General features: G+C 47.4%; 1 protein-coding gene across 3 annotated transcripts in view; it reads left to right on the top strand.

Annotated features, from left to right (window-relative positions):
• The window catches only part of BOK (BCL2 family apoptosis regulator BOK), a 36,166-nt gene extending 21,931 nt beyond the window's left edge, over window positions 1-14,235 (top strand). For 2 of the 3 annotated variants that reach the window (XM_039728047.1, XM_039728046.1), the window contains exons 4-5: window positions 6,290-6,453; window positions 13,141-14,235. In XM_039728047.1, the coding sequence (XP_039583981.1) occupies window positions 6,290-6,453; window positions 13,141-13,266 (290 nt within the window). In that variant the 3' untranslated portion in view covers window positions 13,267-14,235. The remainder of the gene's footprint in view (window positions 1-6,289; window positions 6,454-13,140) is intronic. The other variant, XM_039728048.1, reaches the window with a different exon arrangement.
• The last annotated feature ends 1,229 nt before the right edge of the window (window positions 14,236-15,464 follow it).

The raw sequence follows: 15,464 nt of genomic DNA, 5'->3' as shown, positions 1-15,464 counted from the left end.
CATTCTGGTCTGGCTTTGAGTCTTCACACTGCAGCTCTGTCTGTGCTCATTTCCTGTCCACACTGTCTACCAGTCTCGACTAAGCCCTAAGCCTGTTTCAATGCCTCTTCTTCCAGTGGAGAAATTTTCACTAATACCCAATCTAAACATCCCCTGGTGCCATTTGGGGCCATTTCCTCTTGTCCCATGGCTTGTCATCTGGGAGAAGAGACTTTAGGCTCAAGCTGTATTTTGTTCCCCTGTTTCCAAACAGCTCATTATGGAAATTTTGTTATTGAGGGTGAGGTGAGCCCACCTGAGTGGAGCAAGCCCTGCAGGGCCCTGATCTGCTTTTGGTGATAAAGGATCTGCAGCACCATCATCTCTGTGATGTTACCACTGGTTCTCATGTGTGCTCCAAAGCTGCTCTGCAGGCAGCAGGAGACAGTCCCCTGACTTAACAAGCTTTGGTTTGGGGCCTGGCTAAGCTGACATTTTCCTTACATTTTAAAATGAATGCCAGAAGGAAGAGGTCACTTGGTGGAAAAACAGAAGTAGAAAAGGGAGAGGCATTTTCCTTTCCTAAAGGAAGCAGTTCTGTCCTGTTGGTGAGAGCTGCTAGGCATGAGGGCTTTTTAAAAGCTTTCAGCCTGGTTTTCACTGGGTTTGGCTTTTCATCAAGAGTGCCTGGGCTGAAGTGAGCCCTGTGTAACAGGAATGTAGGGTGAATGCTTTCTGAGGAGAAAGCACTTGCCCTGCAGGAGCAAGTGGATGTAGATGACACCAGGCTGACTGGTGCTGTTGACACACTTGAAGGATGGGATGGCATCCAGAGGGAGCTGGACAAGCTTGAGAAATGACCCATGGGAATTTCATGAGGTTCTGCAAGGCCAAGTGCTAATGCTGCATCTCCATCGGGGTGACCACCAGGATCAGTCCAGGCTGGGGATGAGCAGATCAAGAGCAGCCCTGGGAGAAGGACCTGGGGGTGCTGGTGGGTGAGAGCTGGGCATGCCCCAGCCCTGTGTACTGGGACCCAGAAACCACCAGTGTGCTGGGCAGCAGGGCTGGGGGAGATTGTGCCCCACTCAGACCTGTCTCCAGCACAGGAAGGAGCTGGAGCTGCTGGAGAGAGTCCAGAGGAGGCACCAGGGTGAGCAGAGGGATGGAGCAGCTCTGCTGGGAGGGAAGGCTGGCACAGCTGGCATTGTTCACCTGGAGGAGAGAAGCTCCTGGTGACCTCTCTGTGGCCTCCAAGCCCCTGAAAGAGCCAAGGAAGTTGGAGAGAGACTCTTTCCAAGGGAACTCCTGGTGACCTCTCTGTGGCCTCCAAGCCCCTGAAAGAGCCAAGGAAGCTGGAGAGAGACTCTTTCCAAGGGCCTGGAGTGATAAGGGGGAATGGCTTCAAACTAACAGATAGTAGAATTAGATTAGATATAAGGAAGAAATTTTTCCCTAGAAAGGTTAGGCCTGGTACAGGCTGCCCAGAGCAGCTGTGGCTGCCCCATCCCTGGAAGTGTCCAAGGCCAGGCTGGATGGGGCTTGGAGCAGCCTGGGATGGTGGAAGGTGCCCTTGCCTGGTAGAGAGTGGAAAAAGGAATCTGTTTTGAGACATCTTAGGATGCTTGGAATGCGTGGTAGGGGGTGGGTCAGACCCTGCTGTGGTGGGGTGGTGCCCTGGCCCTGTACCCCCACCCTGCAGTGTCTGTCAGCCCAAGAAACTGCAAATCCCACATGGGAGGAAGGCCCAGGATGGGCCAAAGCTTCAAGAAGCCTGACCATGAGGCAAGCACGTTGTCCTTTGACCCTACCTTCATTTTGGAGTTTTAATTCACTGGAACTGAAGTTAGTAGCTATATGTCTGTTTTCCTGTATCTTTCCTGTCTTTCTGTTTTTCTCCCTTCTCTTTTCTAATGGAACGTGACATTGAATGGGTTTAAAGGTTTTCTGTGTTCAGTGGGCCAAGTCTATGCAATGGTAAGTGATGTTATGTTTCACTTACTCTTTTGCCAATGTTCCTTAATTTTCTGTAGTTTGCCAGCAAATTTTCACATGGATTTTCTCCTTTGAATCCATCCAGAGCAAAAGACCCTTGGCTTTAACCCTGGGATTAAGTGACTGGGGTGTAACACTGCCCATGGCCGGGGATTGGAATGAGATGAGATTTGAGTTCCCTTCCAACGCAGACCATTCTGAGTTTCTCTGAAATGCTGTTAGAAATGCATCCTGCTGCTCCCTCATCACTCAGGCCTTATGGCTTGAGCTTCCTGCCTCGTGCTTTTCTTCTCCCACCCTCTCAGCTTTTCTCTCCACCAAAGCTTGTTGTGTCTGGCTGTATTCTCCCTGCTGCTGAAGTGTAGCAGTGCATGGTGTTTCTTTAAGGTCTGACCTGTGAGCAGGGCTTTGATGCTGAGTGGAGCAGAGGGAAGTTTATTTGAATAACCTCAGCTTGTGTGGTGCCCTGAGACTGCACAGTTGTGTCTCATGGCTTCTTCATCTCTCCCCTGGGGCAGACAAGCTCATATGAGCAGGAGCACTTTCAAGAGCATTCCTCTCCGGCTAATTCATTTTACCCTGGGCTCAGCAGTGTTTACATACCTTCAGCTCCATGGCTGGCTGAGAGTGAAACTTGAATTTCTTATTTTTTATAAAGCCTTCTAAGCAGCCCTTCACTTTTTCCATATCCTTTTGTTCCATGTCTGAGCAGAGCTTTCTCTCTTTTGGTTCCTTTTTGGAGCAGCTTTCCATTCCCTGTTGTTGTTAGCTCCTGTGCATGTTAATCCACGCAGTGGGAAGCTGTGAATGGATTGTCTTGCTTGGTGATGAGTGCCTGTTTCACCCAGCGTGGATGACAGCCAGGCCTTTTCAGGAATTTGGAGCGAGCCAATGTGTTTTCACTTCTCATGTGCACTGGGCAGATGCAACTCCAGCTTATGCTGGGATGTATCACATTAGTGTCCCTTTGAACCTGGCCTGGACATCACAGGGGACAGAGGCACTGCCCTCTCAGTAGCTGTGCTCCTCTGCCCCTGCCAGGGGAGTCCTTGAGAGGGAAAAGCTGATGGAGCTGGTGTCCTGGGAAAGTGCAGAGGAGGGCTGCTGGGGCTGCTGCCCTCTCCTGCCTGGGGCTGGGGGGTGCTGGAGCCCTCCTGGGCAGGGGGCCCAGCCACAGGCATGACCCAGGTGTTGGAGGTGCTGCTCTTCCCTTGCTTCCTACAATATGAGAAGAAGAGCACGAGCTGTGCCCTGCTGGGGTGAGTGAGAAGCCCAGCAGTGGCAAAGGGACCTCAGACAAAAGGGAATCAGGAAGGGATTTCCTCCTCTCCTGGCCCATGGACTGACTCTGCTGGTAACAGGAAAGGCAGACTGAAGGATTGGTTTGACCCCTTTGGGCATGCTCTGGGAGGAGGATGTGACCCCTGAGCCCTCCACATCCATCACCATCATAAGCACTGACCAAGAACTCGTGTTCTTTCTGCTCCATGTGCCAGGGAAGCACTCCCCTCGTGCAAGTCCTGCAGCAGGAACAATCTTGGCAGGGAAACTGGAGCTGAAGGGCTTCCTCTCCATCCTCTCTGGACTGATGCACCTTAGAGCAAACTGCTTTCCTGTGTGCTGGGGAAGTCTTGGCTCTCTGTCTTTCACAGGCTGTGGATACACTTTTCTTCTGTTGGAAAGTGAAACTTGGGTTCAAAACAAAACATTAACCAAGATTGGAGCTGTTTTTCTGTAGCAGAGTGACTTCAGTCCTGTCAGTCTTTGTTACTGCCACGTAAATATCTCAGAGCTAATGGACTTGCTTCAGATATTTGAAGAGTGCTGTCAGCAAAAGCTTGGGAGTAAGCCAGTGAACTCTTCCCTGGAATTTTGGGTAACTTTTGTTATATAACTCAAGATGCAGAACGAGCACTTTTCTGCAGGGATGGAGAACTGTAAAACTGACTTATACTAAAGCTGAATATGAGCCTGCTGAGGCTCTGGTGCTGAATTTGTCATCAGCAAGGAGGGTCACCCCTGAAAGCCTCTTTCACTGGGTGGAATGCACTGACCTGCACTCGGACAGCCTCTTCCTTGCAGGGAGAACCCCTCTGTCTAGTCTTCTGTGGTTTCATAGCCTCTTCCTGGCTCGTTCTGCTGGCTGTCATGGTGACACACAATGTGAGAAAGGCAGATAAATAGTGTGAATGCCAAACAGGCAGTGAACTTCCTGAGTGACAGCGCCGGTGTCAGGGACACCGCGGGGTCTGCTCAGCAAATAAAACCAGAAGAACAGTCACTTTAGCTACATTAATAACTTCCTCTGATCTCAGGGATCGTTCTGGGAAGGACAGAGTATCACAGAGCATTTGAGAGCCTCACAAAAGGTTCACCTGTAGATTTTTTTATCTTACATTAGTCATGAAAAATGGGGGTTTTTTGTAATGCTGAATGGATTTTCTTCAGTCTAACAAGGGTGGGAGCAATTACAGTTCCTGTGGCTGACATTTAAAGAGTTCTCTAAAGTTTAGTTTTTTGTTTTTTTGGGGTTTTTTTAAGGAAAAGCAAACAGTTCCTGAAAGTGTTAGTGTGAATGTTCCTTTTGAAGCACCAAGTGCAAGAATTGTGGAAATGCTCTGAAATCTGCATGTTTTCTAAAGAAATATAGGGCATTCTGCTGCTATGAGAACTGCTGTGAGGAGGCTGGAGCTCCATCCCAGAGCTGGTTCAGGCTACCTGGGGATCTGAGAGTGCAGGGAAGGAAGGAGGGAGATTCTTTACCCCATTTAAATTGTATTTTTGCTTGCTTAGCACATCCAATTTTCTAATGGTGTGTTTAACCCCTCCTGATCCATAGATGTAGTCACTGCACACATCTTCCATCCTCTCACCTTGCCACAACCCTTCAAGAACAATTCTGTGTGGTTTTTAAATATTAGCACTTCACCAGGCTTCTGACTATGTTTGGGAGAGACTTTGGATAGATTCCATAGGGACCCAACACTGCAAAATACTTCCCAGTATGCTTGATAAATATGGATATTACAGATAATGAAGTAAATTGTGCAGCAGTAGTTCTGCATGGCAGAGAAAGGGTTGTGTTTCCAGGTCACTGCTCCTGAGAAAAGCCTGATGAGGGGCAGCTGACTGCAGTGTTTGAGCATGAAGGATTTATGCCTGCACTGTTTGAGCGTGGAGGATTTATGCCCAGGAGTGTTGGTGGGGCAGCCCCCAGGAGCTTGGCTGGTACCTAGAGCTGAGCTGACATGGTTATTGATGACACCAGCAGGAAGATCACCACTGCTGGGACAACTTCTGTGAGCACTAGCTGCAGACAGGTCAGCCTGGCAGGAAGGCTGTCTTCTGGGAGATCAGAGCTGGCTGACTCTCCCACCCTGCACTGTCTTCAGTGGGGTAGCCCAGGCAATGTTAAGTAGGCAGTGGCCAAATCCTTGAAGCTGCCTGTTTTTTAGGTGAGGCCTGGTGCTTACATTGAAGAGGACACCAGCCCTCCTGAGTACAAGTGGAGGGGTGGGCACTCTGCTCTCTGGTGAGCAGTGACAGGACCCAAGGAATGGCATGAAGCTGTGCCATGGGGGTTGATTGGATATCAGGAAAAGATTCTTCCGCAGAGGGTGGTCAGGCACTGAACAGGCACACCAGGGAATGTCACAGCCCCAGGGCTGCCAGAGCTCCAGCAGCATTTGGACAACGCGATCAGGCACAGGATGGGATTATTGGGGTGTCTGTGCAGGCCAGGAGCTGGTCTCAATGATTCTTGTGGGTCCACCCAGCTCAGGATTCTATGACTCCTCTATTCTTGGCCCTGTATCTTTGCCTCCCTTGTTGCTTTTGTGCCATTCTAGAACTGAAGATGCTTATTTTGTATGCTTTGAGTATCACATAGAAAAAAACAGGAATGCTTTATGCTTTGTCTAAGGGTGTTTAAGCTTTATATTGAAGACAAAACCCCCAGGTTGTTCAAACTATTTGAATTCTGTCACCTCCTGTGCAGCATGTGCGTGGCTGAGAGGCAGGGCAATACAAAAGATTTCCCCTATCCCAGTGGTGCCTTTGGGCTGCTTTTTCCCCAAAGCTGTGCAGCCATTGCTGAGAGTCAATCAAACCATACCAAGCTCAGATTATTTCATTGTGCTTCTCCATGTGGAGAGTTTTCCCTAATTCTGGTCCCCTACCATTTCTTTCGTACAGAGCTGTGGCTGCACACAGGCAGTATGAACACACCAAATGAAGGAGAGTCATTCCTTTGGTTGTTCAAGACTGAACTGAGAGTGTGTGTGTGTAAAAATGAGTGTTCTTTTCCTCCCCACAGGCATCACGTGGGGCAAGGTGGTGTCTCTGTACGCCGTGGCAGCAGGGCTGGCTGTGGACTGCGTGCGGCACGCGCAGCCCGCCATGGTTCACACCATCGTGGACTGCCTCGGGGAGTTCGTCCGCAAGACCTTGGTGACGTGGCTGAAGAGGAGAGGAGGCTGGGTAAGATGTGCTGCGTGTCTCATTGCACTTGGTTCTGTGTGTCCAGACAGGGAAATATCCCAGTTGATGGAAGTGAGAGCGCGCTCTCTGCAGCTTTGCGCAGAAGGCTGTGTGAGGTTGTTCTCTTTCACAATGCTGTGGCTGCTGCTGTCCTGCTTACACCTCACACCGGTGCTAAACTTACAAAACTCTGTTACTGCCTCGTGGTCCCAGCCTCAAAACCATCAGTTATTCTTGTCTCAGCTTCCTGCATAGCTGAGACAACTTATTCTTCTTCTTCACTTCTTCTTCATTCTTCTTCTTCATTCTTCTTCTTCATTCTTCTTCTTCATTCTTCTTCTTCATTCTTCTTCTTCATTCTTCTTCTTCATTCTTCTTCTTCATTATTCTTCTTCATTCTTCTTCTTCATTCTTCTTTTTCATTCTTCTTCTTCATTCTTCTTCTTCTTCTTAATTTCAGTCGTGACCCACCAGCACCTGTTGTGTTCCTGATCTTCTCCAGAGCTAGCAGCCAGTCATAGTGGGACACTGTAGGGGTCATTCCTCTGAGGCACGGGTGTCACTATCATATTTTCTGGAAAAATCCCTTCACCAGGATTTCTCTCCTGGGAAGCTGAGAAGCCTCAGAGAAAAAGGAAAACAATATTATCTCATTTGCTTCTCTTGTGTTTCACTGCTTTGAAATGTGGTTTGGAGATTGTTTATCCCACAGGTGCATGTTTGATTGGTTTCATGTGAATTGTTTTGACTTGGTGATCAGTCACAGTCCATCTGTGTCGGACTCTGGAGAGTCACGAGTTTTTAATTCATTCTTTTCATCTTCTGTCTGTATCCTTTCTGTATTCTTTAGCATAGTTTTAGTATAACATTCTTTAATATTATATAGATCATAAAATAATAAATTAGCCTTCTAAGAACATGGAGTCAGATTCATAATTTCCTTCCTCTAATGGGGTCTCAGAAAATACCACACATGGGCACAGGTTACCTAGAGAAGTGGTTGCCCCGTCCCTAGAAGTGTTCAGGCCAAGCTGGATGGGGCTTGGAGCAGGCTGATTTTAGAGGAAGGTGTCCCTGCCCATGGCAGGGGGTGGAACTGGATGATCTTTGAGGTCTCTTCCAACCCAAACCATTCTTTGATTCTGTGATACTCTTGGCCAGCTGTTTTCTAGAAACTGGCAAAAAATGAGGCCTGCCAGCTTAATTCTCATTTCACCTCTAAGCACTGGATTTCTTTGGTCTCTCTGTACTTAATGTGAGCATTGGTTCCTGTGGAGGATCGTTCATAGTAAGAACTGGGAAAGTATCATTGTTCTGATTTTGGATCCCTTGCACTTACTAAGTACCAATCCTACCTTAAATCATCCTTCCCCTCTCTAAAACTGAGTCACCTGGAGGCCAGCTGTCTCAGGGAACTGTTTGGCTGGGCTAAAAGTCACCTTTGATTTGAATGCCCTGATCTGTCTCATTTTGTGTTCCAAAAATTAATTGTGCTGAGGCAGGTGAAGAGGATATCCTGGAATTAAGTGCCACTGTTCCTGCCTGTGAATGCCAGTCCCTGCCTCAGTATCATCTGAGGCTTTCTTTAGCTGCATACCTGTAGAGCTGCTTGAAATGTATTCTCTGAAACTTTTTTCCCCCTAAGATCTGGTTTCATTAAAACAGAGCTGGTATGTAGGAAAGCATCTCTTTCTAGTTTCCAATTATTTTTTCTTTCTTTTTTTTTTTTTTTTTTTTTGTAAAACTTGCATGCTCTGATAAGCTAGCATCTTGTTTTCATTTTTGTATTGCTTCGTTAGAGTTCAAAACAGAATGTTTGGATAGTTCCAAAAGGATATTTTTGGAAAATTTGTTGCATAGCAAACAAGCTGCAAAACCCATCTCCAGACCAGCACTTACTGTATGTAGGGTCTTAGGATCCAGGGAATGATTGGTATCTGATTCTGTTGATTGAGAAGGTTGAATAACTATTTTATTAAAACTATACTATATTACATTAATACTATATTATATTAAAGAGGTAGTATAGTAAAGAGATACTAAAAAGATACTAAAGAATACTAAAGAAAAACTCTTGACTGTCTTGAGACAGTTAGGACACAGTTTTGACCTAATTGGTTAATTAATATAAACAACTATTACTAGAATCTAATTACTAAATCCCTTCAGGTAAACAATCTTCTTAACACATTTTACATGTGCAAAAACAACAGGAGCAGAAAATAGAGATCAGAATTGTTTTCTCTTTCTCCGAGGTTCCTTGCTGCCATTCCCAGGAAATACCCTTGGGAAGTTGTGCCTGTTTGCTCTCTATGAAGAGAGCTGTGGCTACAGGCACTGGTTCTGTGCAGCTGAGGAGATAAATGGCTCCTCCTGCCATCCATCCCTCTTTAGATGGACAGCACATTCCCACTGGAGTTGCTGAATCCATGCTGATTGCTCTTGGGACCTGGCCCTAAGGAAGGGAAGGAACTTCAGTGCCCCTCATCAGGCACAGTTCTGTGAAGGCTGCTGGGCTGCTCTGATACAGCTCTGGGCTGTGAAAGGAAATGCTTTCCCTCTAGAAACGAGGGCTCCCTTCAGTCTGGGGAAAGGCTGCTGATCCCATCTTGTGCTGTGCCTCCCTGGATGTTCTCCCTCTTGATCTAGGCACTGCAGCAAGGAATTTCCCAGCCTTGTTCACTCACAGGCCAGACCAAACAGCTCTTTGGTGGAGCCCTCTCACCCACTGCCAGCCTAGCTGGTGGTGGTTTGTCCTGGCTTGCCATCCTCGTTCACATGGCCCCCATCCCTCACTCATCAGCCTAGGCTGAGGCTCCAAGAATAACCCCCATCCCCTGTGCTGGTCCAGGAAAGAAACCATGGAGATTTTGGAAAGGCATTTGAAGTTCTCCATTCAGCAGCAGGTTCCCATGCTGCTTCCATAGGGTGGAGAAGACTGCAGAACCAGTGCAAACCTCACAGGAAGAGCAAGAAAGAACCTTTGAGGCATCATCTCCTCCTGAGAAGAGTTTGAAGCCTCAGCAGTGGCTTTACAGTACTCTTTCCAGTAGTGCAATAGAAAGATTTTTTTTTTTGGCAGCATTTGCTACAAAGCAGTGTAGGTGAATTGAATTTGTTTGAACAACTCAGATAGAATATCAAACTGCCATTGCAACAGCTTATCAGTGCCTGACCAGGCAAAAAGCCCTAAGTGGCTTTGAAGTTTTCAATTCCACTGCCTTATCAGGTAGGCCTGATTTGGATAACAACAGCTGAGGCAATTGTTAAACAGCTGAGCAATTTTGCTTATCTAAGCAAGCCCCATAGAAATTTGTAAGTGCTTCTGAGTGCAGCTGCTCCTGGTTAGAGCAGTGAGGTCATTGCCTTTGGGAGAACGTAGCAGGGCTTTGAGGAGTTCATTTTCTCATCTGGCAGTTAACCCCTACCCATACAGCCCAGTGGGTATGGGCCTTGTGCTGGCTCCCAGCAGGCACTAAAGCCCATTAGAGCAAGGATCAGGTACCCTAAAATGTGTGTTCAGACCTGCATGGCATGACTTCTCTCAGCTAAAGGGACAGTTTGACACCAGTGTGTTTAAAACATGGCCCCATGCAGGCTGCTGGAATCTGACAGGTTGAGTCCAGATTATTTTCAAATTCAGATGGGGTGAGTGTGCTGAAAGTATTCAGGGAGACCCACCTTACTTTCCTCCACAACACTATCAATACTTGTAAGCACTGGTACCACATTGCAGCATCTTCTGCTGTCTTGGCTCTGCTTGCTGTGTTTGCTCGTGTTTTTCAGCTGGAGGCAGCAGTATTTCCACACCTTGGTGCTGACTCAGCTCTCTCCTGTCATCCTGTTCCTTCCCATCACGGCATGCTCTGTATTCCTTCCTTCTGCAGTCTCTGCTTGTCGCTTATTCATGAGCTCAGCTGCTCCTGGTGCTCCCAGGGGATCAGCAGTGTGAGGTGACACTGTGCCAGCCTTCCAGAGCTGGTGAACAAGGAGCTGCTGGAGTGTTGGGAGGCTGCTGGCAGCACAGCTTTGGTCTGTAGATGATGATGGGGCTGGTTAGTGTGGCTGTACCCACTAACCAGGCTCTGGGATTTGTCCCTTCAGCCCCTTTTCCTTTCTTCAAGGTTGGTCAGGCAAGGCTCATGCATGTCTTGAGCACAGGCAGAAGGAATAGAGAAGATTATTGGAGCATTCATTGTCTCTCATGTCCTGTTTTGGGGAGGAACACCTGAGGGTTGAGAGTCCCACTCCTCTGTGCTTGGTCAGTGAGAGACTTGTGTCAGAAGGAAAATATAGAAGACTGCTGAGCTAAGCTTGTAAAGAAAAAGCTTTTGGGGTTGTGAACATTTGCCATCCTTGTGATGTGATTACTGTTCCCAAAAGCTGTTTCTGAGAACCCCGTGGGGTTGATGTGCTAACAGTGCAGCCCCTGTTACACAGCCACACTCCACATCTTGTTGTGCTGGGCTGGAGTTTAACCAGAACTCTGTTATATCATGGGCAAAGCTTTTAATTTTGATTCCTGCACCAGAAAATGCATTTTTCTCTCTACCTCTGTTCTATTCACTTCGCCTTCTCAATATTTTCTATTTTCTCCTTCCCATGCCAGCTGAGAGCTTTTTCTATCAATTTGATAGGGCATTTTTTTATTATTTTTTTAGTCATTGCAGGCCAGCTTCTCATTAATACTTGAAACTGGCTACCCAAGTGATCTTTTACTCTTTTACCCACACGTCTGGGAGGCATCTCTGCTGGCATATGAACTTCCACAAAGCTACAAAGCTTGCATTGCTTTAGATTTAAACTGGGGGGTGGCTTTCTTGAATGCCTTCCAAAGAAAGCATTAAGGCAAGAGAAAACGCTGTCATCCTGTTCCTTCCCATCACGGCATGCTCTGTATTCCTTCCTTCTGCAGTCTCTGCTTGTCGCTTATTCATGAGCTCAGCTGCTCCTGGTGCTCCCAGGGGATCAGCAGTGTGAGGTGACACTGTGCCAGCCTTCCAGAGCTGGTGAGCAAGGAGCTGCTGGAGTGTTGGGAGGCTGCTGGCAGCACAGCTTTGGTCTGTAGATGATGATGGGGCTGGTTAGTGTGGCTGTACCCACTAACCAGGCTCTGGGATTTGTCCCTTCAGCCCCTTTTCCTTTCTTCAAGGTTGGTCAGGCAAGGCTCATGCATGTCTTGAGCACAGGCAGAAGGAATAGAGAAGATTATTGGAGCATTCATTGTCTCTCATGTCCTGTTTTGGGGAGGAACACCTGAGGGTTGAGAGTCCCACTCCTCTGTGCTTGGTCAGTGAGAGACTTGTGTCAGAAGGAAAATATAGAAGACTGCTGAGCTAAGCTTGTAAAGAAAAAGCTTTTGGGGTTGTGAACATTTGCCATCCTTGTGATGTGATTACTGTTCCCAAAAGCTGTTTCTGAGAACCGCGTGGGGTTGATGTGCTAACAGTGCAGCCCCTGTTACACAGCCACACTCCACATCTTGTTGTGCTGGGCTGGAGTTTAACCAGAACTCTGTTATATCATGGGCAAAGCTTTTAATTTTGATTCCTGCACCAGAAAATGCATTTTTCTCTCTACCTCTGTTCTATTCACTTCGCCTTCTCAATATTTTCTATTTTCTCCTTCCCATGCCAGCTGAGAGCTTTTTCTATCAATTTGATAGGGCATTTTTTTATTATTTTTTTAGTCATTGCAGGCCAGCTTCTCATTAATACTTGAAACTGGCTACCCAAGTGATCTTTTACTCTGGCCCACACGTCTGGGAGGCATCTCTGCTGGCATATGAACTTCCACAAAGCTACAAAGCTTGCATTGCTTTAGATTTAAACTGGGGGGTGGCTTTCTTGAATGCCTTCCAAAGAAAGCATTAAGGCAAGAGAAAACGTACAAGCAGCTTGAGCTGATATTAAACAGGACAACCTCTGGGAAGCATCTGGCCCTACAGAAAGGATGGGAATGCTGATACTGCCGAGGCTTCCTAGACCTTTTGAACAGGGAAGGAAAATTGTATTTAGCTATCCAAAATGGGCAGTGCTGGATAATCTTCCTGCAGCATTTCTTTTCCCAGGGGTGGCTGAAGAGGGGGACACTTTGGTGGGAATTAGAAAAGTGTATTTTTCAGGGCTCTTGGGCCTGATTTAATAACTGTCAGTGTGTAGAAGTGTCAGAGCCAGCCCCTGGTGCTGCAGCAGGGCTGGTGCCATGCCATGGGCTGTGGGGCTGGCACAGCCTGCAGAAGGGGCTGACCTGACAATGGCAGCAGTTGCACTGGCAGTAAATGTCAAAGAAAGAAGCTGTAAAGGCTGAGGAAAGTAAATGCATGTTATCAGGAGTCAGCACAAGAGATTTTGGTGTAGTAGCTCAATCTTTTTGGCTGGGCATAGTCACAGATTTAATCCACCTCTCATATGAGGTGTTGAAGCAGCTGAACAATAACCTATGAAAGTTGTACTGGGAGTGTTCCAGGAAAGATAATACTTCCACAGTGTTTTGACAAAATATTTTTTGGACCTATACAGCACATGCCAAGTGTTTATCATCTACTGTATAGCATGTACTAGACCCAATTACATCACTGATTCAAGCTTTGGTCTTTTATGCTGTGACATTGAGTTGCTCCTTAGGGTGCAAGTGCCAGGTGCTCTCTCAGGGTCTCTCTGACAATCTCTCTTCCCTCCTCATTAGGCAGACATCACAAAATGTGTGGTGAACACTGACCCCAGCCTTCGCTCCCACTGGCTCGTGGCTGCTGTTTGCAGTTTTGGTCACTTCCTCAAGGCCATCTTCTTCGTCCTGCTGCCTGAGAGATGAGTCTGAGCTGCCAAGCACAACCCCCTTGCCCCATCTTCTCTCCCAGTCCAGAAGCAACAAAAAGTAACTGGAGAAGTAATTCCAGACTGGTAATGGCAATCTCTGAAGAGGAGGAAGAGAAGAACTGGGACAAAGAAAAGGCTTGTTCTTCTCTCCCATCAAGAGGGAGCAGATGATCAACCACAGTCTCCTATTTGCAGCCACATGAGCCTCTCTCACCATTAATCCTTCCAAGAATCTTCTTTCCCTGGGTGTCCTGCATGTGTGGCCAGGGTGCAGCTGGGACTGTCAGGTGGCTGCTCCTCATGGCTGTGTTGCATGATTCTGCTAGCACCAGGCAGAGGGGAGGAGGAAGGGATTACTATTTGAAATGGGATAAGAAAGTAGGAGAGGGGGAGAGTCCCTCCTTCCCTCCATGTGATTTCCCTTTCAGTCCTCAGACTTGCCTTGTGTTGATTCTTGTTGTTACATTTGTGCTTAAACTTCATCTCCTCCTTTATCCCTGATTCACTTGGTGGGCTCTGCCCCAGCACAGCATGGTGGGGTTTTAATGAGATAAACCCAAGTAATCTGTCGACAGATTGTCCCTGAGATGTCTTGGAGATGGGTCTGAGTAGCTGTGAGAGGGGCAGGATGAGTGAGCAATGTGTGTGTTGTTGACCCCTCTTACTGCTCCCACCCCAGTCAAACAGGAGAGCAGGGGGCAATGCCTTCAAGCAACGACTCAGGATGGAATTTCATCATGAAGAAAAATGTATTTTCCACTGAGATTCTGTCAGAGCTAAGCATGTGAGTAGGAAAGGCTGGGGGGCATGGGCAGAAATAGGGAAGCAGCAAGTGATCTGGTTGGCATTGTAAAAGCAGTGAGCTGTGCTGAAAGTAGCTGATGTATGTTTCTCCTTTAATCTCTTTCAAGTACAACTCGTAGTCTTCTTTGTGGCAAACAATAAAAGAAAATAAGTGGTATTTCACTACTGCAAAGGCTATTGTATTTGTTTCCAGAGCAGAGTTAACAATTCCAAAAAAGGCCAGAACAGTGCAGAGACAAACACTCTGGCCATGCTAAAAATACTTCAGCTTTTCCCCTGGTAGAGCATGTTAACATGTTAAAGCTATGACTTGTCTGGTTCATGCCTGGAATTTAACCCATGTTGCTGCCATGTCAGAATCATGCTGTTTCCACCAAGAGGTGCAAGGCCTCCCTGATGTCAGCAGTCCCTTCTCTGCCAAAGCCTTCTGCAGACTCCCAGCTCAGTGCCCTGCTCCCAAAAGTGTGGCATCAGGCACAGAATAAAAAAAGTGGGTTAAGAACATGTGGCACTATAGGGGGTTTGCTGTTTTTCCTCCTGATTTCCCTCCCAAACACTTAGAGGAGCTTTACTCTTCCTCCAGGAGTTACAAAGGGGGTGAGAATAAAGCCAAACCTTTGCTTTTGGGTACTGTCCATGGGCCAGGTCTGTTCTCACAGTTAGTGCTGTGCCCTGGCCAGCAGAAGCCCTAGCAGAGGATGTGCAGGAGTTGGATCCTTGCACATTCCTGCTTTTTCTGCTCCAGCCCTTTGCACCTTGGCTGATGCCTTGGCATGTAGGTGCCCAGCTTTGCCCCTAGTGCTGCACCCCACTGCAGAGTGCTGTGCCAGCTTGGTCTGCATTTTCAGTAGCAAAGCAATTCTTGTGGATCAAAGCCCTTCAAAGGCAACCTTCCCCATCCCCAGTCCTTCAACAGAAACACTCACTGAGAAGGAGAGAGCCTCCCGCTCCACACCAGAGCTGTGTGCTGCCTTGGACAGTGGCTGCAGAGCCTTTGGGGTGGGTTACACTGATGAAGTTGCCAGTGTAGATGCAGCTGATGGTGCCATGAAGTTGGGGCTTTGTTATGTACGTAAAGCCCGCAGCAATTCCCCAGATAAAACCAAATTGCCAGAGGAACATTTAAATTTTTAAAATTTCCAGACATATTGGCATTAGGGGTTTTGCTGGCATCACTTACAGTCAGGATTTTCTTCCTTAGACTCTTGGTAGATCTGGCTATGGAAATTTAGAGCACATGGGAACTGCACTAATCACCTTAGAGCAGCAGGGAGAGGAACCCTTCCAGTCTGCAACGGAGGCACTAAAAGCTTATAGACCATAGCAGGGGGGTGCAGATTTGTTGTCCTAAAGGAGCTTGTGGAAAAGGAGATTTTGGATTTCTGGAAA

The sequence above is a fragment of the Passer montanus genome, unplaced genomic scaffold (genome assembly GCF_014805655.1).
Source record: "Passer montanus isolate IOZ18808 unplaced genomic scaffold, ASM1480565v1 scaffold63, whole genome shotgun sequence".
Taxonomy (NCBI): domain Eukaryota; kingdom Metazoa; phylum Chordata; class Aves; order Passeriformes; family Passeridae; genus Passer; species Passer montanus.
The sequence above is the reverse complement of the archived record's forward strand: the minus strand, read 5'-3'. Positions and strand labels throughout refer to the sequence as shown.